Genomic DNA, 22,620 nt, shown 5'->3' with positions numbered 1-22,620 from the left:
ATAGTGATCCTTTAAAATGATTTGTGAATGATTTATTAAATTCTATACATACAGATTCTTCATTTAGCTTTGATTTACTTCTTAGTTTTCATCTTTCTGACCATCCACCGTCTTTTAAACCTCTTAGCATTTTGTTTTTTCTGGATTCCTAGAACAGAAAGTTTTGTGCAGTAAGAATATTAGAGAAACATAATTCAAAATGTTTTTATAATTATATGAATGTAATTACTAAAACTGGGTGGACTTATTAGATCATACATTATATATATACATACATTGACGACCTATTTTTCACAAGTAATATATGAGCTGGTATAAGGGGGAAAAAGTATAATTATGCACTATCTCCTTCAAAAGAACATTATTCAACAAGCTATTAGAGACAGGAGAATAAAGCTGGATCTTACCCCAAGCATTATTCAAAAACTGGACAGCAGCCCTTTTTACTGGTAACCTCTTGTTAGCAAGAGACAGGAACTTATTTACTAGAAAAGAAAGGTATTATCATTTCATTGTTTTATTTGCAGTAAAAAGTGAGAAAAATAGTCCATAAAAAAATTACCTGTAGTCCTGTTAGTTCCTGGCCCATATAAAGAATTATGGATGAAGGCTTGTGCTGCTTGTTGTCTTGCCTCTCTCAGATCTTGGTCTTTCAGCCTGACAGCCAGGTAGCTTTTATTCTGGCTGTTGATCAATATAAAAGGTTAAAATAAATGAAAATTATACATGCTTATTTTTTTTTCTTTCCCTGAGATGGAGTCTTGCTTCGTCGCCCAGGCTGGAGTGTGCAGTGGTGCGATCTCAGCTCACTGCAACTTCTGCCTCCCTGGGTTCAAGCAGTTTCCTGTCTCAGCCTCCCAAGTAGCTGGGGTAACAGGCAACTGCCACCACACCCAGCTAATTTTGTATTTTTAGTAGAGATGAGGTTTCACCCTGTTGGCCAACTGGTCTCGAACTCCTGACCTTGTGGTCCACCCACCTTGGCCTCCCAAAGTGCTGCTCTTACAGGCATGAGCCACTGCACTCGGCCTACCTGCTTGCTTTACAAATAAAATATTTTTGTCATTTGTCTTACAGTGATAAAACTAATTTTGTGTATGCAGATAGGATAAAACTAACTTACAGGACTTTAAGAAACAGACTAACACTCATATTTTAGTAGAGCACATTCTTGGTTTTTTTTGGATCAACTAAACAATGTGCCTTTCAGATGTACTTAACTGAAGAACATGTCCCTGGACATTTATACTAAAAAATACTCAAACAGAAAGTCAAAACATAACATTAATTAACAGGAAATTTTTCTGATACACGTAATAAAAGAGAATAAAAAGCATGATTTCCAAATCAATTGTGCCACATAAATTTGGCCAAATGAAAGTCCAACATATTGTGATGAATTCCTCGCAGGGTCTTGCACTTTGCTTTATGTTTGTTTCTATATTTGATCTTATGGCTAAAACACCGAGCAAGTGATATCTGGACCACCAGCCTGTATTGAAAGCAGCTTAAAACGGATGCCGGAGGCCGGGCGCGGTGGCTCACGCCTGTAATCCCAGCACTTTGTGAGGCCGAGGCGGGTGGATCACGAGGTCAAGAGATCGAGACCATCCTGGTCAACATGGTGAAACCCCGTCTCTACTAAAAACTACAAAAAATTAGCTGGGCATGGTGGCGCGTGCCTGTAATCCCAGCTACTCAGGAGGCTGAGGCAGGAGAACTGCCGGAACCCAGGAGGCGGAGGTTGCGGTGAGCCGAGATCGCGCCATTGCACTCCAGCCTGGGTAACAAGAGCGAAACTCCATCTCAAAAAAAAAAAAAAAAAAAAACGGATGCCGTTGTACTTCAAGACAGACATTACAAACACGTCCATGGTATGGACCAAAATTTCAGTAACAGCAATAGCCACTTTCTCTGTGACTTCTATAGACCGTTAGAAGATAAAGCCATGTTGTCAGGGAAATGTTGAATTTTGTGAAAAATGACTCCTTTTGAAGAACTGCCATGATTGGCAACAGTAGTGAACACCTTTCCATTGGAATGGCTGTCTTCACATTGGCACCATGCACCATAAAGGTTGGTGACGAGAGGAACATTCAGCAGCCAGATAAATTACACTGCCTCAAGAAGTCCAGGCTGGCAAGTTTGGAGTGCTGACAGTAGACTGCAGTGTATCCTGAAATAAACTATCTATCTATTGGGAGAGGTGAAATGAAAATTTTCTCAATAATAAAACCACTAAAAAAAGGTTTTTGAACTTAACCTGCAGCACCTGAAGGTCAAAGTATTCAACTGATCTTTTTTATGAAAACCGATTTTTTTTTTTGAGCCACGGTCTCACTCTGTTGCTCAGGACGGAGTGCAGTGGCGCAATCTTGGCTCACTGCAGCCTCTACCTCCTGGGCTCAAGTGATCCTCCCACCTCGGCCTCTGGAGCAGCTGGGAATACAGGTGTATAGCAGCACGCCCAGCTTACTTTTAAAATTTTTTATGGAGATGGTTTTACCGTGTCACCCAGACAGGTCTTGAAATCCTGGACTTAAGCAATCCACCTGCCTCAGCCTCCCAAAGTGCTGGGATTACAAGTGTGAGCCACCACGCCCCAAACTGATCTTTCCAGAGAGTCCAATCAAATTAATAACTAATTAAAATATTTTCCCATGTTAGCCAATACTTTAACTCTCTTAAAGGTCACCTTTACATCCCAAATGAAACAAAAGACTCATTACCTGACAGACTGTACTTTCTGTACTTTAACTTTCTTGGAGTCATTTCCTTTTTCACAGTCTTCATTTTTCTTTTGCAAATTAACTAAAAAAATGAATTTTCTAGTTAGAATTCATGTAAAAATCAGGAAATTTGCTGGAGTTCACTTGAAGCACACTACACACCAATGTGGATGCAGTTTTTATCGGTATGACATACAGGGAACAGGCTCTAGCTAACCCTCCTGGCCAGGCCCCTGCTGTCTAAGGGCCAGCCGTATTTGACTGGAAACATCTGAAGTGCACTTGACACTTACGTGAGAAGTTACTTAAATCAGCATAGTCATACCTTCTTTTACCTTTCCTGGCGATTTCTTTATGCTAAGGGGAAAAAAACAAAACCAATGACTGGAATGGCAGATGGCAAAGGTTACTCAAAACATGTTATACTGTTTCATCTGGCTTTACAAGTAAGACACCCCCTTTCATTACAACATCTCCATTTCTACTCAGGAGCTCTCATCACTTTGGAAAGCAACAGTCTCTCCCCGGTACACTGCCACCAACTCTCAAATCAACAAACCAGTATCACTAGGATTGGAAGATCTTCATAATTCAGATCTGAAAGCCTATTAGCAGGCTTTAGAAGCAGCAAAATGCTATGGGCAATGGAATTAACGTGAAACACTTAAGTTACACAGTATTTGAAATATGACGTGAATGGTAGTAGGCCTGCTTCATTTCATTTGGGGAAATCACAAAGGATTCATTGAATAGTTTAGGCACAGGAGACAGGGAACAGCCTCAAGGGGTTTGTGGTCCAATGGAGAGAGAAATGTAAACACACAGAATAAAGTACAGAAGAATACAATACAGAAGTGCTTGCACAGAAGAAAGGCCACACCGAAGGTGGCAGTGATGGGAGGTGGGGTTGGCAAATGAGAAGGCAGAGGTGACACTTGAGCTTGGTTTTAAAAGATGAAAGGGAACTTTGGACCAAATAGATTTGTTTTTATGTTTAATGTATTAAAGTTCTGAGTAACTTTTTGGTAAAGATTTTTTACTGAAAATTTGAGAGTGGCTAAGTGGCTAAATTTCTAAATTTAAAACATTAAGGGGAAAGAAAGAGGATAGAAAAAAATATACAAATATTTAGAAGGCTAAATTTAGTAGGGTTTGACTGATTTCCAAGGACAACTATAGCTTTTGGCTTTAAACCATAAAACACCAAAGTTGCTAAATGAAGTGAGGAACAGGGAGGGAGGAAGGACAGGTTGGTGGCAGGTAAGGCAAGTATGAGACAAATCGAATTTTCAGAGAAGTGATACAGTTCAAAACACTTTTTATTCACCACCATCTACTCTGCCCTAGTATAATGACATGCAGTCAACAAAATGTACTGAATGAACACAATGGGATCAGGAATTCAAAACCCAGTTATGGGAATGAACAAAAATGAATGGCAAAATAAGTGAAATGTTACCTCTGTCTTTCCCACCAAATTCAGATACCAAGGTAGCTGTTAAATCTACAATTCCTTCAGTTATTGGATTCAAATAAATGTACCAGTATATAATTCAAAGATAAATGTATATAAGCAAGTAATAGAAGAAGATTACTTACTTAGTCTGGGAAGCTGTGGTTAACTTCTCTAAAACAGTGTCTGGAAGGAGTTTTCTTTTCTTAGGAATGAAAACGTTTAAAATTAATAAAAAATCATGTACATGATACGTCCAGAGTTGCTTCTGAAGTTACCACATATAATAATAGCCCTACATCTAGGCAAAGAAACGAATTAGGCTGGATACTGCCCCGCCACCTCCAAGCTATGGGATTGGGTCCACAAAACTCAGGACCTATTCCATGAAAAGTGGAAAGGGTGCTCACGGTATTCTAACCCTCAGGTCACTGCTGTAAATTGAAACCAGTTAAGTTATATCCACTTGGAGCCAGTGCTCTGTGGTGAGTATTAGACAGCAAAGCAACCATACACTATGTCTGTCCAGCCCTTACAGTTTACAAATCACCTCATTTAATTTTCACAGCAACCTCCTATTTTCAGTCGGTAGACAGTAAAGAAGACAGGCTTTTTTTTTTTTTTTTTTTTTTTTTTTTTTTTTTTTTTTTTTNTTTTTTTTTTTTTTTTTAAGATTGAGATAGGGTCTCGCTCTGTTGCCCAGGCTGGAGCGCAGTGGTGCAATCTCGGCTCACTGCAGCTTCTACATTCCGGGCTCCGCCCACCTCGTCTCTCTAAAGTACTGCCAGGCCCGGGCCGAGCATCTTTCCACCACTGTCAGAGGACAACTTGGTGACTCTTTTCCCCACTCCAATATCCTACCAGCCCAAATTACAACCAACACGGGAATCCTCCCAAAGCCGGGCTGTTAAGAAGCCTCCTCCCTATCCTCCAACCTTTTGTTCGATGAACAGCTCCTCGCGTCGCTTCCTCTTCTCCTTCAGGAGCGTTTTATCCCTAGGAGGAAGTGTGACAAGTCAGCAAAGGTAAGGACATGAGGGACGAGAAGGGGCTGTTCTCCCCGCCCGCCGCGGGCTCCGAACCTGCGCACGGTCTCCCGCACTCGCCGCTCCTCTTCTCTCGCTTCCGCCTGGGCGCTGGCGAAAGTCAGCTCCTCCGGGGCCTCGTTGTCAAACTCCTCGTCTCCCTCCTCGTCTTCCTCTAGCGGCTCGGCGGCCGCGCCGCTGCTGGGCTGCCCGAGCAACAGCCCGTGCTCCGCCTCCTCCTCCGAGGCCGGCTGGCCCTCGTCCACCATCGCCTCCGCGGACACTGGGGCGCGAGACGCGCGCGGCCGAAGCTGCACCATGGCCTACGCTGCGCTGAACTGTCTGACCTCTGACCCGGAAGCAGCTACAAGCTGAGCGCAAGCAGAGTTTCATCGCCCCCTGCAGGTTCGGAGGCTCTCAGGTCGGGGCGCAGGCGAGGAGCGAGGGCGTGGCCTATGGCCAGTAGGCGTGTTTCTTTACACGTGGCCTGCGGAGGCCACCCGCGAGCCGGTTGGGTCCCACTGAAAATGTTCTGCCGGCGAGAGCGGCCGGCGGTGGGGTTGGTCTCAAGGCAAGGAAGAGCCATCGCGCTGTCCTCCTCGGCCGGGATGGCGAGACAGGGCTGATGCGACTCACGCAGTCCGGTGCTCGGAAAACGGATAACCGCGGGCCTGGGACGCTTCTCGCCGCCGTTTTTTGGCCCTGGGTTCCGCCGAGTGGATCCAGCTTGGCGGCGTTTGCTCCGCACTTCGGAGGAGGTGGCATTTCATGGGAAGAAACACACTTTAGCAGATCCCGCTGTCATCGTCGGTGACGCGGGCCACAGACCTGGACTCAAGAAGTCTGCACAGACGTGCCGGGCGCCCTCAGCCTGCCCAGCCCGCGGCCGCGGCGACGCGTGTTAGGAAGTCAGCCCTGTGGAAGCGGCGCCCTTCCTGGTGCCGGGCTGGCCCGTGGCAAATGCTGAGCAAACCTGAAAGAATGGCTTCGCCGTTCCCTAGAGTGCACCTAGGGGTTTGTGGTACATACACAAACGTACGCTTTTTTTCCAAGTATATTTTATTTCTTGACAAACATGACGCTTTGTAATCGCCGTGTTTCTCTCCTCCTACCCATTATACAATACTAAATGATTCATCATTCTTTGAACAAATCAAGCCGTTTCACACCTGCCATGCATTTGTACCGACTGTGCTCTTCCCTCCACTGCTGCAGTCCTCCAGTTAGAAGTCCTTTTTTTTTGAGCCGGAGTCTCGCTCTGTCACCCAGGTTGGAGTGCAGTGGCGCAACCTCAGCTCACTGCAACCTCCGCCTCCCAGGTTGAAGCGATTCTCCTGCCTCAGCCTCCTGAGCAGCTTGGATTACAGGCGCCCGCCACCACGCCCGGCTAAGTTTTGTATTTTTAATAGAGACAGGGTTTCACCATGTTGGTCAGGCTGGTCTCAAGCTCCTGACCTCAAGTGATCCACCTGCCTCGGCCTCCCAAAGTGCTCGGATTACGGGTGTGAGCACCGTGCCCGGCCCGAAGTCCTTTTTATACTTCAAAAAATTCCCACTCAGGCGAACTTCGGACACCTTACCCCCAACCCCATCCCAGTCTGCCCATCTCTACTGTTCTCTTCCTTCTTTGCACGAGTTCCTGTTGTGAGTTGCCCCTTGTTCACTGAGGTAATGTAGCCAAACAAGGTTAAAGAGCCCCCAGTAAAGCCATATCCTGGGGTAACGTCTTTATACAATAAATTACCTACTGTAGAGAGTGATTTTATTTTCTACTGAAACGCATGCAAAAATCACAATTAAAAGGTTTTTACCCCTCGACTTCTACCTTGCCCAAATAACAAAAATATAACCAGGATAACTGTGTTTTTTAAGACAATCTAATTTACTAAATTTTTCCCTCTCAATAATCAACCACACACATCAAAGATATCTTACTTTTCAGTTCAAACCAAATAATATGCATTAACTTTACAGCCCTGTAACTTCCGAATGTGGTGCTCTTGCTACTTCCAAACCCCCATCACTTATCAACAGGTTGGATTCCAGCTAGGGAATAACAGGGTATTTTTAGATTGTTCAATATTCAGCTCACCAGCCATAAGACCATTTCTTCTCTGCGTGTGGCCTAGTTCTTAGATATAATTGCCTTCTTCCCGAGGACACTTAAGAAATAGTTTAATTTTCATGAGGGGCAAGGGCTTCAGGAATAGTCGTTCCACAGGGTCCCTGGAAATGAAACCTGAAACAGAAGAAGCAAATACAGCAGTTATGAACTACACATTAGCAAAATAAATGCCCTACTTCAGCAAGCACTGATTTCTTAAGTGATATCCAAAGTAAAACCCACATTCTCAAGTACGGCAGATTGAATTTTTATGCCCACTTCTTTCATCTAGTTTCTGACAACTCCAATTATAACACTTCACTATGGACTGGCCTCTGTTACTATGGGAATTTTGAGAAGCAATTGTCTAGAATGTATGTGCCATAAAGAAGAATTTTATTTCAAGGCTTAAGAGACATGATTGCAAAGTGTATTTTGTTTTTTCAAATCCTGAGAACCTGTGCAAGTAAAGTGTATTTGGGGACTATATTGTCAAACTCATTGAAATTGTAAGTTTAGAATATACATATATATGTGTTACAGATATATTTTATATAGATATATATGTTTTATGTGTATATATAACGCATGTGTTTGGCATGTATATATATACACACACTACTTTTCTGTGTATTTATATACACACACACACAGAGAAAAAATGTTTTTTGTGTCTGTATATGTATTTTGTGTTACATATATATATATATATATATATATATATATATATATGACATTATAGCAGCATTCGCAGGTAGTACTGAGGACAAGAGAAAAAAATACTTGTGCACATCAGACCACCAGGATTTTGGCTGAGTCAACAAGCCTCTCAAACCATCCGTTTGATTTTGATGAGCCTCTGAGCTGTAGTTAGAAAGTAGAAAAAAGAGAAAGAAGAAAAACAAAGGAGAAAAAAGAAAAATCATGGACTTTTGTTTCCTCCAAGGAAAACCACTTTGGGAAGGGGGGGAAAAAAACTATGAATAAGAAGCAAAACCAGGACTTTCTAGTGCATTACTAATAAGAAAACCAGTTGAGCACAATTAAAAATGGAAAAGGCATTTCCTCAATGCAATTCATTTATATTATTTATTCTTGACAGAATACAAATCATGACTGCCTTGGCCCTCAAATGCCCTGTTCTGTCAACAGAGTGCCACTTAATGGATAGCCCAGACTACACGGTATCTCCAGGCCGTCTACCCTCACCGCCCACTGCCACATGCTAAGCACTGACTTCCAGAAAGCTCCTGGCCAGTATGTGGTTATCCAGGAATTACCGCCAGGCGTGGGGAGTGTTTAGGGAATTCCCAGATCCTCAGTTGCCACCTCTTCTCTTACTTAAGAAAGTGATCTCAAGTGCCCCTTTCCACATTCACCTTTCTTCCACCTTACAAAAGCAAGCTGCACCCCTCACCCATCTCAAATTTTACAATGATACCTCATCCTCAAGTGTGAAAACATATGGGGTGCCAAATAGAGGGGCATCTGGAATACCGGTGTAGCTCTGACACATTCATATGCAAGTAGGGTGCTTTCATTCTTGCTTTCAATAAAGTTGAAAGAGGGTCCAAAAGTATTTTCAGTGAACAGATCGCTAAATATGATACAAAATTACTCTGTGTATTCTGGCATATAACTTGGAAGGTGGTCCAAAATGGCAAGGCTATACCAACATTTCTTTCATGGCCGGGCACAGTGGCTCACGCCTGTAATCCCAGCACTTTGGGAGGCTGAGGTGGGAGGATGGCTTGAGGCTAGGAGTTTGAGACCAGCCTGGGCAACCCAGCAAGATCCTGTCTCTACAAAAAGTAACAGTAAAAACAGCCATTCGTGGTGACACGAGCCTGTAGTCTCAGCAACTCAGGAGGCTGAGGCAAGAGGATCACTTAAGCGAGGAGTTCGAAGCTGCAGTGAGCTGATTACACCACCGTACTCCAGCCTGGGTGACAGAGGGAGCCCCCATCTCTTAAAAAAAAAAATAACTCCCTCATGCCCAGAGTTTAGGTGGCCCAGGTCTCTCAGCACTTACATCTATAAAAAGCAAACACTGGAGGGGCACGGTGGCTCACTCCTGTAATCCCAGCACTTTGGAAAGGCCAAGGCAGGTGGATCATGAGGTCAAGAGATGAAGACCATCCTGACCAACACGGTGAAACCATCTCTACTAAAAATACAAAAATTACCTGGGTATTGTGGTGCACACCTGTAGTCCCAGCTATTCAGGAGGCTGAAGCAGGAGAATTGCTGGAACTCAGGAGGTAGAGGTTGCAGTGAGCCGAGATCGCGCCACTGCACTCCAGCCTGGCAACAGAGCAAGACTCCGTCTCCAAAAAATAAAAGCAAACACTGAACATTCCAATTGACATTGAAAAAGTAAAACTTAGCTTTGCTGGTCAAAATCTGCCTAGCAATTCTTTGGATTGGAATAAAAGACATGGGTAGAGCCGGCTGTAAAGTTAATAGGAAACAATGCTTTTCCCCCTAGGATAAGCTGCAAAATGTCTTAATTCCATTCTTTGAGTGACTACTGCCTTTTGACTCACTGAAGAATTTTGTTTCTTAATATTATAAACTATCAGAAACTTTGCTATTAGAAATTATTACAGTAAAGAATGAAATATTCCTCTAGCCTTGAGGATCTATAAGTCACTTTGATACCGAGAAGCAGCCTAGATTTCCAACCCAGGTGCAGAGCTTCAGATAAGGGGTTTCTGGACACAACATTCCACATCTGTCTAAACTCTGTATCGCAGTTTCCGGGGAAATAGGACCCTGGCCTACTCCGCCAGCCAGACATGATGCTGACCCCTTTACACTGTACAGCCCTGCTAGTTGCTTGAGTTTCTCAAAAAGGACTTCATTTAAATTTCACTTAAACTCTACCCTCCCCCAACTGCTTTAATAAGTCTACCTTTTCCTTTGTTAGGAAACACACCTCTCAATTCTACTGAGGTGCATTAAAGTCAATAAACCTGATCTCGACAGAATACTGGTTTGTTTATGGTGACTGGAGGAGGACTGGGCTAGAGCAAGAGGAATTGTCTCCTTCCAATAGTATGTAACACTCAGCCATAGAGACATGGACCAATTCAAAGTTGATGTCCCATTCAGCTATTAAGAATGTATTGCCTGGCCGGGTGTGGTGGCTCATGGCTGTAATCCCAGCACTTTGGGAGGCTGAGGTGGGCAAATCACTTGAGGTCAGGAGTTTGAGACCAGCCTGGCCAACATGGTAAAAGCCCATCTCTACTAAAAATACAAAAATTAGCTAGGCATGATGGCACGTGCCTGTGATCCCAGCTACTAGGGTGGCTGAGGTAGAAGAATTGCTTGAACCCAGGGAGCGGAGGTTGCAGTGAGCTGAGACCAACCATTCCACTCCACTCTGGGCGACAGGAGCAAAACTCCATCTCAAAAAATAAATAAATAAAGAATGTATTTCCAATAAAATTTTACTTGTTTGGAATTGTGAATCTAAACATGTATATATTTTGTTTTTACAATTATGCACTGCAGATTACCATAGTGATAATTCTGTCTAGAAAACTTTTTAATAAAACATTTTTTAACATTTAAAGGAAACAAAACAATTAAATAATTCATGTGATATTTTGTTGCAGAAGTGTAATAGGGCGGTCAGTAAAAGATTTTCTGTTTTTTGAAGACAGTCTTGCTCTGTCTTCCAAGCTGGAGTGCAGTGGCACAATCTCTGTTCACTGCAACCTCCGCCTCCCAGGTTCGACAGATTCTCCCACCTTAGCTTCCCAAGTCACTGGGATTACAGGTGTGGACCACCACACCTGGCTAATTTTTGTATTTTTAGTAAAGATAGGGTTTTGCCATATTGACCAGGCTGGTCCCGAACTCCTGGCCTCAAGTGATCCTCCGCCCCAGGCTCCCAAACTGCTGGGATTACAGGTATGAGGCATTGCACCTGGCCAGTAAAAGATTTTCGTGCATAAAAATATATTACATTAGTATAAATTCTGTAGTAGTGATAGAATGGAACTACAAGTTCAAAGAGAAAAGAAAAAGTGTTAAGTTTTCAGTTGTTAAGGAAGGGCTTGTATATTTATTTTATAAATGGATGGTGGTATGTACCAGATAGTTATAACATTCAGATTGGACTGGACACATTTAAAACGATGACATGGTCGTTTTTATTTTAAAATGTCAGCGTTTTGGCTGGGCACAATGGCTCACGCCTGTAATCCCGGCACTTTGGGAGGCCAAGTCGGGCAGATCACCTGAGGTCAGGAGTTTGAGACCAGCCAGGCCAAAATGGAGAAACCCCATCTCTGCTAAAAAGATAGAAAATATTAGCCGGATGTGGTGGTGCACGCCTGTAGTCCTAGCTACTTGGGAGGCTGAGCCAGGAGAATCACTTGAACCAGGGAGGTGGAGGTTGCAGTGAGCTGAAATTGTGCCACTCACTGCACTCCAGCCTGGGCGACAGAAACAGACCCTGTCTCAAAAATAAATAAAATAAAACAAAATAAAAATAAAAAATGTCAGTGTTTCCAATGCACTTGGAATCACATCTCCAACTATAATATTTTTGGTTTGAAAAACCTTAGATGTCAACTTTTAAAATGTGAAAGGCATACATGAGCAATATTTGAAAACCTCTTTTCTAGCACACCCGTGCACTCTGCCTGCCCCCACCAGCTGGACAACCAGGACTACAGTGTTAGTTCCAAATCTGCTCACACCACTTTTATTGGTTAATGTAGTCATCTCGCTGAATTTAACATTATGTAATAAACTGCAAAAACAGAGCTGTTAGAAGTTATTTCTAGGAAAACTAGTTGAATGTTTGGGAAAGACATGACATACTGAGTCACTAAATATAATTCTGTTAAATTAGGTATAGGTGTAAAAGAGGGGAAGACTGCTTCACATTTTTCTTTTCCTAAGATCTTGCTCTGCTTTAAAAGAAATTAAAAAAAACAACAACAACAGACAAATATCGAAAACCAGAAGTTGTAATCCAGTGTTTGCCAAGGTTTCTTGGTAAGAATCACCTGGGTCATTTGCTAACTAGATAAACAGACATGTCCTCCTGAAAATTCTGATTCAGGAAGTCTAGGTAGGGGCCTTGGGATCTGATTTTCTTGGTTGCCTGTTTGGTTTTATAAAATAAGGGCTGGAGTCATTTGTATCTGCAGGGATATTTGGGGAACACGAGGAAGATTATGGATATGATTTATGCAAGAAAGTGAGCTTCGGCAGATCCCTACTTAAAAAAAAGGCCTTTAGCTCTATTTAAAAAAAAAAGCAGGCCAAGTGCAGTGGCTAATGCCTGTAATCCCTGTACTTTGGGAGGCTGAGGCAGATGGATCACTTGAGGCCAGGAGGGGCCAAGGCAGGTGGATCACTTGTGGTCAGGAGTTTGAGTCCTGTCTGACCAACATAGTGAAATCCTGTCTCTTCCAAAAATTAAAAACTTAAGCCAGATTGGTAGTACACACCTGTAATCCCAGCTACTGGGGGGCTGAGGTGGGAGGATTGCTTGAGTCCGGGAGGCAAGATTCCAGTAAACCAAGATTACACCACTGCACTCCAGCCTGGGTAACAAAGCAAGACTCTGTCTCAAAAAAGAAAAAAGGAAAAAATAAATAAATAAAAAAGAAAATGATGGTACATTTATGCTTTCAATCAAAATGTTTAAAGTATGTCTGTGTCCTTTTCTATTGGTCTTGTTTTCAGCGGCTTTTTGAATGAACAGACCAGCTACGCCCTGACTGCATGGACTAGGAGGGCTTCCTACCTGCCCTTGTCAGCACAGCCAGGGAGAGCTGGACTTCTCCAACGAACATGGCCAACCAGAGAGCCAAAGAAGTGACCTCTTTGCACCCTAGATAAGTAACTATGTAACCACAACAATCTACAGACGTCTTTTCTACCTAAGAATTCCTTAGACTTCCAAACTCCACCAGCAGATAACTTTCTTTGGGCATCTTTCCTCCCCAGGGCCCCCAACTCCATGACTTTACTGCTCACCCCTCCTGGGACTTCTCCTTCCTCCCTCCACTCCAGCCACGCTGAGGGGCCTCTGCTCCAGGTGGTCCCAGTGTCTGGAAAGCTCTTATCCCAGATCACTTCTTCGGCTGCCTCCTTCACCTCCTTCAAGTCTTTGCTCAAATCACCTCTTAATGAGGCTTGTTCCGACTGCCCAACCCCCTCACACACTAATTTTGAGACAAGAGTCTGGCCTGTCACCAGGCAGTAGTGCAGTGGTACACTACTCCATCTTCACTTTGTGCGATCTCTCAGCACCTGCTCATGTGCTGCAGAATTTGCACCTTATGTGTCTGCCTTCAGTACCAGAATATAATCTTCCTTTGATAGATTTTTGTTTTGCTTACTGATATATCCTATCCTAAGCACTTAGAACAGTGTCTGGTACATAGTGGATACTTATAAATATTTGTGGACTTTGATTAAATTCCAGTGTTTAGAGAAATTCAAAGATCAAGACGGCACAACATAGTGGCTGCAGGGCATGGTGGGCCGAAGGTGCTTGGAAGGCCCTGCCCACCAGCTCCCTGCAAGTGGCAGTCCCATTTTTGCCGCAGTGAATGCACAAATCCCTATAAGCCAAGGCCCCCGGGGTTGAGTAATAGTTAAAACACTGAGTTTTAAATTCAAAAATGCCTAGGGTTTACTGGAATAGTCAGAGTTTATCAGAAATCACCCAATACAAGCATCGGGCATGGGGAAAATGATAAAACCAAAACTGGAACTAACACCTTGAAAATATAAATACATTCCTGTGGGAAGAGAATTCTATGCCTTTGTCTCTAGATTAGAACTGGGGCAAAGAATCCGAACAACTTGTGCAAGGCCTAAAGTGTCTTGTGAGATCCAAATCCTTATTAAAATACAGGCAGCATTCTAGCCTCCTATTCAGGTAACAAAGAAAATCAGGTCAAAAGTAGTAGGGAACATTATTTTATAATTTTTTTCTCATTAACCTAGAGCAGGGGTTAGAAAACGTCTTCTGTAAAGGGCCACACAAGACATATTTTGGGCTTTGCAGACCAGCCAGTCTCTGTTGGAACTATTCACCTCTGCCCTCCTAGTGCAAAAGCGGCCATGGACAATACACAAACATATGGCCACAGTTGTGTTCTAGGAAAACCTTATTTACAGATACAAGTGGTGGGCAAATTTGCCCACAGGCAGTAGTTTGCTGACCCCTGACCTAGGGTAAGGTTCAACCGAAATCTGGTAAGCATGAGATATGAGAGAAAATTCTGCCCTTCTATCTGTGTTTTCCCTCCCCAGGGTCCCCAACTCCATTACTTTACTGCTCGCCTCTCCTGGGACTTCTCCTTCCTCACTCCACTCTCTGTGAGGAAGCTCTGTGTTTAAACAATCCTTTCAGCTGCTCCTGGGTTGGTTTCTGCCTTTGAAAAATTGAGTAGAATGAGATGACTCTTCTAAACGTCAGCTTTGATGACACCCAGAAAAAAGCACTGCTGACTTCATTGATCAGATGACAGTTCTTGTGATCAGTCTGGTTGATAAGCAGCTTGTCAAATTGATAAGAATTTCTAACTAGCAAGTAGCCTGTTTGTCAGAGACAATTGTACATTTTCAAGACAATATGAAGCTGAAGAACTTTGGCTGAAGTAGCACCCGAAGCACAGACAAGGTTTTAGAAGGCTTGGCTTATGCAATGATATATATTACATGCCAAGAATCTCTTCTGACCTGGCAGGAAAAATCACCAAGTTCAGTTTCTTTCATGTGAAGACAGCCACCATAGGCAAGGGATGCCGGAACCCTGCTGGTCAGACCATGGCACGGGAGGTGGGGGCCAACTCGAAACTTGGGTTGTGGAAATACTCCAGTTTTATTTTCTTCTTTTTCTCTATCTGCATTTTCTTGATTTTCCACAATGATGATTTGTTTTCATTCTTTATTTTTTTTGAGACGGAATCTTGCTCTGTTACCCAGGCTGGAGTGCAGTGGTGCGATCTTGGCTTATTGCAACTTCTGCCTCCTCGGTTCAAGCGATTCTCCTGCCTCGGTCTCCCAAGTAGTTGGGACTACAGGTGCCTGCCACCACCCCCAGCTAATTTTTGTATTTTTAGTAGAGACGGGGTTTCACCATGTTGGCCAGGATAGTCTTGATCTCTTGACCCCGTGATCCACCTGCCCTGGCCTCCCAAAGTGCTGGGATTACAGGTATGAGCCACTGCATCTTGTCCTTGTTTTAATTCTTTATAATCATTAGAGATGAGATGACTGAAATTTCAAATGACTGAAAATAAACCATATTAGAAGAACCGAACTGGAGACACAGCGCATGTCCTGCTTCACAAAGTTTATCCTATCCTACTCTTTGAGTTTTCTGATGGTCTTTCAAACAGACAGGAGGCTTGAACTACCTAGCTGTGGTATTACTCTTAGTCATGCTAAGTGGCCCAACTGCTATACATATGTGCCACAACACAAATCAGAGGGAGGCCCAATGTGCATTTTTCAGGGGATAAGTTAGAAGATAATTTAATTTTTTATATAATAGCTTTATTGAGATTTGATTCACATGCAGTCCACTCATTTCAAATATATAATTCAGGGGCTTTTAGTGTATTCACAGAATTATACAACCATCAACACAATCAATTTTAGAGCATTTTTAACAACCTCAGAAGAAAACTTGTTCTCATTAGCACCGATTCCCCATTCCTCCCTACCCCCGGACAAAGCAACCACTCATCTACCTTCTCTCTATTGATCTGCCTATTCTGGATATTTTGCACAAATGAAGTCATACCATGTGCGGTCTTTTATGGCTGGCTTCTTTCACTTAGCATAATGTTTTAAAGCGTCATCCACATAGCAGCATATATGGGTACCTCATTCTTTTTATGGCTAAAAATTAGTCCATTGTACAAACATACCAAATTTTGTTACCACGTTTTCCATGAACAAGTTATGAACATTTGTGTACAAATTTTTGTGTAGATGTATGATTTCATTTCTAGGACTTTACCAAGGAGAACTGCTAGATCACATAGTAACTCTACATTTAACTGCCACATTGTTTTCCAAAATGACTGTGTTCATTCCCATCGGCCGTGTATGAGGGTTCCAATTTCTTCACCAACATTAGTGATTTTCCTTTATCTTAAAAATCATAGCCATGCTTGTGGCTGTGAAGTGGCATCTCACTGTGGTTTTAATTTGCATTTATCTAATGCCTAATGATACTGACCATCACTTCAATATGCTTATTAGCTATGCATATATATTTGGAGAAATGTCTTCAAATATTTTGACCTGGTTTTTAATTGGATTGTTTATTATTATTTATAGTTGTAAGAGTTCTTTATGTATTCTGGATACAAATCCCTTATCAAATATCAAATATTAGACTTACAAATATTTTCTCCAATTCTATGGGTTGTCTTTTTACTTAATTGATGATACCTACTGGGGTATAAAAGTTTTAAATTTTGATAAAGTCCGATTTACCATTTTTCTTATGTTACTTGCATTTTTGGTGTCATATCTAAGAAAGCTTTAACCCAAGATTACAGAGATTTACTCCTACATTTTCTTTTGACATTTTATACTTTCAGCTCTTACATTTAAGTCTACAATCCATTTTGAGTTATTTTTTTGTGCATGCTGTGACCGAGGGTCCAGCCTCATTCTTTTGCATAATGGTATCCAGCACTATTTCTTTAAAAAGACTGCATTTCATCAAATTGGCTTGACCCTCTTTTCAAAACTCAATTGTCCATTAATGTGGGCTTATGTTTTATTGCCTTGTTTTGTTTTTTACTGGACTCTCAATTCTATTCCACAGATTCTATATATCTATCCTATGCCAGTGCCACACTGTCTTGATTACTGAAACTTTGTATTAAGTTTTGAAATTGGGAAGTATGAGTTCTCCAACTTCATTTTTCATTTCATTTTGGCTATTTTGGGTCCCTTGCATTTTCATATGAATTTTAGATTAATCTTTTTCAATTAATTGCTGCAAAAAGCCAGCTGTAATTTTGATAGGGACTGAGTTAATTGAGCTCATAGATCAATTTGGGGAGCACAGCCATCTTAATCATATTAAGTGGTCCAATCCATGAACATGGGATATGTTTCCATTCATTTAAGCTACCTTTATTTCAACAATGTTCTGTAGTTTTCACCGTACAAGTTTTGCGTAGGAGGCAATTTTTTTAAAGGCTATCTTCTTAGTTTCTACTACTCACGCACAAATGAAGAACTATGGATCAAGAACACAGGCTGTAGCTAATCAAAAAGACACACACGGAAAGGAAGAGGCCCAGAGCCCGCTCACTCACCTGAGGAGGAGTCTACTTAAGTGTCTGTGGCCCTTTTTCTTTCTTTTTTTTTTTTTTTTTTTTTAATCCCAGCAAAGAATTTGAAGAGTGGTTCCTATTCTGGCACACTGGAATCACCTAGGAAGCTTATCAAAATGATGATGCTTGGGCTGCAACTCAGAGCAATAACACTGAAATTTCATGAGGTGGCACCCAGGCATCAGTATTTTTTTAAAATGCAGCCAAGGTTGGAAACTGTTGATTAAAGTAATGATAAGATGTTTCAATGAAGTTTTCTATTAAATTTATTTATATTCATTTACTACTTATTTATATTCTAACTTATTCAAAAGTAATTAACTAGATGGACAAGAATTAGAAGTAAAGGCAAAAAAAGTAGACGTGAGAAAAAAGAACAAGGGACTGGGCTTGGTGGCTCACACCTGTAATCCCAGCACTTTGGGAGGCCGAGGCAGGTGGATCACAAGGTCAGGAGTTCGAGACCAGCCTGGCCAATATGGTGAAACCCCGTCTCCACTAAAAAAAATACAAAAATTAGCCAGGAGTGGTTGCACGTGCCTGTAGTCCCAGCTACTCAGGAGGCTGAAGAGAATCACTTACATCTGGGAGGCGGAAGTTGCAGTGAGCCAAGATCATGCCACTGCATTCCAGCCAGAGTGACAGAGTAAGACTCTGTCTAAAAAAAAAAAAAAAAAAAACAGAACAAGGATGAAGACCTAAAACAGCCCAGAATAAGACTAAAAATGCACAGTATGATGGTCTATACTTTCCACCCAAACCTGGGAAGCAGGATCAGTGTCATATATGGCCACAGATAAAATAACCTTGGCAATTAGACCAAAGGGGAATCTGCCAGGTGGCCTCCCAGTGAGAATGGCAGGTGATGAGGTTCTGCAAGGGCATCTCCCAGGCTCACTTGTGGAGCATCTGGGTAACTTATAACTAAAGGCCATCACTAAATCTAGCTTAAAGATATAAGGGAAAGCAAAGCCTAAGCAATCAAAGAAGAGTTTTCAAAACGTAAACAAACAAAAGTCCCACAGTAAATTTCACATACAGTGACAGAGCTATCCACCTTAGTCTATAATGAATGATTTTGTTCTTCCATAAAAGCAATTGCAGATCAAAAAACAAAACAAAACACAAACCCTGTGTCTTTTTTAAAAATTAGGGGAGTAGGTCAACTATGTTGAGAGGACCATGTCTGCACCTGCCTCCCACATCTCCCTCTCCCACCAGGTATCCCGGTACCTGAATCTGTTCGTAGCTGGGGTGGTCTCCATGTTAAATTCAGCCACTGGCACGCCCCTCGCAGCCACCTGGGGGGCAAACATGGCTGCTGGGTACACCACAGAGGAAGTGCCCACCTACAAGACAAGCACATGGAGATGCACAAAGGGCCACACGAAAAGGAGAAGGAACATTTTTTCAGAAAATACATAAACTCAGGCAGGTCTGTGGTGCAGGTGTGAGAAAAGCCAAACAGTATGGGGTAAAACAGAGTGTCCAAGGAACAAGGGAAAGTTAAGAGGTATCCTTTGATCAATCACTAGAATCAAGAAGAGCATGTGACATGAAAAGGAGAGTTGTGAAAACAGCGAAAGAGAAATGACTCCATCAACATATTTTGGGGGTAATTCTGGTTTTGTTTCTGCTTTTTAAAGTTATGCAAGGCTGGGCATGGTGGCTCATACCTGTAATCCCAGCACTTTGGGAGGCCCAGGCAGGTGGACCACAAGGTCAAGAGATTGAGATCACCCTGGCCAACATGGTGAAACTTCGTCTCTACTAAAAATACAAAAATTAGCTGAGTGTGGTGGTGCGTGCCTGTAGTCACAGCTACTCGGGAGGCTGGGACAGGAGAATCACTTGAACCTGGGAGGCAAAGGTTGCAGTGAGCCGAGATCGAGCCACTGCACTCCAGCCTGGTGAGAGAGTGAGACTCCATCTCAAAAATAAATAAATAAAAAAATACAGTTATGCAAATGATCCATAACTTTTTAAAACATATTTTCTACTTTTTTGTTAAAGGTAGAAAATACGAAGAAAAAACATACGTGTCATCCATAGTCTTACTCCAAGATAATCACTGTTAACATTTTCATGTATGTCCTCTTAGGTTTTCTCTTATAAATATTTGCTTATGAACATTCTTTTCAGGGAGGAGAAGACCATGACCTGTTTTGTAAACCAGCTCTTCTCATTTAACAATCCATCATCAACAGTGACACTCTTCGGACACTGGGAAGAACTCTTTAAATACCGGCTGAATGAATATGCACCACAAGAAAGTACCTCTGCTTTTAAAGACACGTCAAGAAAATTTGGAAATATTCATACAATTTGTCCTATAATCCCACTTTTAGAAAACGTGTCCTAAGGAAATCATTTGAAGAGCACGCTAAGATTTCTATGTAAGGATATTCATGATAGCATTGCTTAAAATATCAAAATTTGAAATAGCCCAAATGGCTTGCAATAGAGAATTAGCTAAATATATCATTCCTAATCCATATAAAACACCATGCAGTCAAATGAAAGATGATATTGATTTAGATGTACTGACATGGAATATGCTAAGTGAACTGCTGGGTGACTCGTTTCCAACTAGAACGTATGTCATGAATTCGGTTTTGAATTTTAATTAATACGTGTACATCTGCGTAAGAAAAGGTTTAGTCCAGAGGTGGGCAAACTTATTCTGAAAAGGACCATACAGTAAATTTTTCAGGCTTTGCAGGCCGTTCAGTCTCTGTCACAGGTACTCAACTCTGCCACTGTAGTTTGAAAGTAGTCACAGACAGCTGTGCAGAAGCATGAGTGTGGCAGAGTTCCAACAAAACTTTATTTGCAAAAACAAGTAGCAGACCCAATTTGACCCAAAGGCTGCTGTTTGCTCACCCCTGGTCTAGAAGAAAACATACTCAACTGCTAACAGTAACTATTTCTGGACAGCAGGATTATGGGCGATTTCAGAAATACAGGAAATTTCCTCTTTATAATGTGATACTTTTTTTTGCATATTCTCAATTAAATTTAATCACGAGCATATATTATTTTAAAAACCAAAAGCATGTTCTTTTCTTTTTTTTTGGTGGGGCTGGGGGAGAAGGCTTTGAGATGCCCAAGATATGATCTTGCATAGTTTCCTATTTTATTTTATTTTTTTGAGATGGAGTCTCCCTCTGTCGCCCAGGCTGGAGTATACAGTGACTCGATCTCGGCTCACTGCAACCTCTGCCTCCTGGGTTCAAGCAATACTCCCACCCCAGCCTCCCAAGTAGCTGGGATTACAAGTGTGTGCCACCACGCCCAGCTCATTTTTTTGTATTTTAAAAGAGATGGGGTTTCACCATATTGGCCAGGTTGGTCTCGAATGCCTGACTTCCAATGATCCACCTGCCTCAGCCTCCCAAAATGCTGGGATTACAGGTATGAGCCACCACGCCTGGCCCATAGTTTCCTATTTTAATAGAAATTATCACTCATTGTTTCTCAGTTTTTTTATATGATACCACAAAAACTTCTCAACATACATTTTAAGGAAAGGAAGAAAGGGAGGAAGGAGACAAGGTAGGAAGAAAAGAAGCAAGGGAGGGAGGAAGAAAAAGAGGAGGGGGAAGGAAAAAATAACAACAAACTCCAGTCCCGTCTTGGGGTTAGGGAAGGACATGACCCACCACTAGACATAAGTCGCAGTGAGCGAGCTCTCTGTCAACCTCCTCCAGAATGGCAGGATCCAGGTTTTCTCCAAACCACACGACGTGAGGTCGCAGCAAGCCCCCACAGCCTGCCTCTTCACACCTGGAAAGATGGGATCCTTAAGCCAACCCTGAGCTGAGTCTGTCCAGCTGGATTCGAGGGAGGCCAGGGGCTGCCCGAAACCCAGTACGTCCAGATGGGTCACCTCTAATGCCTCTTATTCCCTATGCCCTCCCTCCCAGCCCATATAAACTTGCCTTGTGTATGAAGCATCAGGTTGAACTGGCCTTCTTTTTATCTTATCTGTTTATACTTAAAGTGCTGACATACTGTTTCAGCCAAGCTTTCCCAGTTCCTGCATTACGCTCACACTTGTGCTCACAGCTCCCCAGACCTGGGAGTCACACTGGACTCAGATTTGCCTCCCACCGCAAGCATCCCCGATTTCATCAATGACCTCCTTTCATGTTGTCTCAGTTCACGTCTCTGGCCCAGTATGTAGCCAGCTCTCCTGTGTCCATTACCAAATCTCTCATCTTTCACTCCCTCGTACCTTGGGGTCACCTTTTATACACTTCCGAAAATCATCCTCCCAAAGACCATTTTCATCATAGTCATCTCCTACCTCGGAGGAATCCTCCAGGTCTCCCTATTTCTTCAGAAGTAAACTTTAAAATTTGGCAATTAAAACCCTCATAAGGAACATAAGAAAGGTTCCGTGGTTAAATAAGCCAGTAAAGTATTAACATACATATTATAACCACTTTTTAGAAGGCAGCAATGTGGATTAAATGCTCTGAAAAGTCCTGCAGCAAAGCAAACATATTTTAACTTTGTTTAGTCTAATATTTCCATATTTATTTGAGTGCCTAACATGTTTTTTCAAGTAATATCCGTCAACGTCACATTAAATTAATGTTCTATGGTATACTTTTAGAAGTGCTGTTTTATTTTACTTTGAAAAACAAAACTCTACTCTGGCCAGGTGCGGTGGTTCATACCTGTAATCCCAGCACTTTGGGAGGCTGAGGTGGGCAGATCACCTGAGGTCAAGAGCTTGAGACCAGACTGGCCAACATGGTGAAACCTCGTCTCTACTAAAAACACAAAAATATGCCGGGCATGGTGGGGTGCCCCTGTAATCCCAGCTACTTGGGAGGCTAAGGCAGGAGAATTGCTTGGAGGCAGGAGAATCGCTTGAACCCAGGAGGTGGAGGTTGCAGTGAGCCAAGATAGTACCACTGCACTCCAGCCTGGGTGAAAGAGTGAGACTTCATCT

General features: G+C 42.4%; 2 protein-coding genes across 4 annotated transcripts in view; both read right to left on the bottom strand.

Annotated features, from left to right (window-relative positions):
* Positions 1 to 6: 6 nt before the first annotated feature.
* Positions 7 to 5,844, bottom strand: NOL7 (nucleolar protein 7). The gene is made up of 8 exons (XM_017521596.2): positions 5,265 to 5,844; positions 5,118 to 5,178; positions 4,329 to 4,387; positions 3,055 to 3,086; positions 2,730 to 2,811; positions 563 to 684; positions 408 to 485; positions 7 to 148 (listed from the first exon to the last, which is right to left on the bottom strand). The coding sequence occupies exons 1-8, from the start codon at positions 5,525 to 5,527 to the stop codon at positions 75 to 77; spliced, it is 771 nt and encodes a 256-aa protein (XP_017377085.1). The 5' UTR covers positions 5,528 to 5,844; the 3' UTR covers positions 7 to 74.
* Positions 5,845 to 6,947: 1,103 nt separating this feature from the next.
* The window catches only part of SIRT5 (sirtuin 5), a 43,253-nt gene continuing 27,580 nt past the window's right edge, over positions 6,948 to 22,620 (bottom strand). For 2 of the 3 annotated variants that reach the window (XM_017521579.2, XM_017521574.2), the window contains exons 7-9: positions 21,320 to 21,443; positions 18,891 to 19,006; positions 6,948 to 7,446 (exon numbers count right to left, since the gene is read on the bottom strand). In XM_017521579.2, coding sequence (XP_017377068.1) covers positions 7,383 to 7,446; positions 18,891 to 19,006; positions 21,320 to 21,443 — 304 coding nt within the window. In that variant the 3' untranslated portion in view covers positions 6,948 to 7,382. The remainder of the gene's footprint in view (positions 7,447 to 18,890; positions 19,007 to 21,319; positions 21,444 to 22,620) is intronic. The other variant, XM_017521586.2, reaches the window with a different exon arrangement.

The sequence above is a fragment of the Cebus imitator genome, unplaced genomic scaffold (genome assembly GCF_001604975.1).
Source record: "Cebus imitator isolate Cc_AM_T3 unplaced genomic scaffold, Cebus_imitator-1.0 Scaffold21, whole genome shotgun sequence".
NCBI classification, from domain to species: Eukaryota; Metazoa; Chordata; class Mammalia; order Primates; family Cebidae; genus Cebus; species Cebus imitator.
The sequence above is the reverse complement of the archived record's forward strand: the minus strand, read 5'-3'. Positions and strand labels throughout refer to the sequence as shown.

Coding starts and splice junctions, on each gene's coding strand:
- NOL7 (XM_017521596.2), bottom strand. CDS start 5,527: ATGGTGCAGCTTCGGCCGCGCGCGTCTCGCGCCCCAGTGTCCGCGGAG. Junction 2,812..3,054: donor GCCAGGAAAGGTAAAAGAAG/GTATGACTATGC, acceptor TCATTTTTTTAG/TTAATTTGCAAAAGAAAAAT. Junction 685..2,729: donor CAGAAAGTACAGTCTGTCAG/GTAATGAGTCTT, acceptor ATTGATCAACAG/CCAGAATAAAAGCTACCTGG.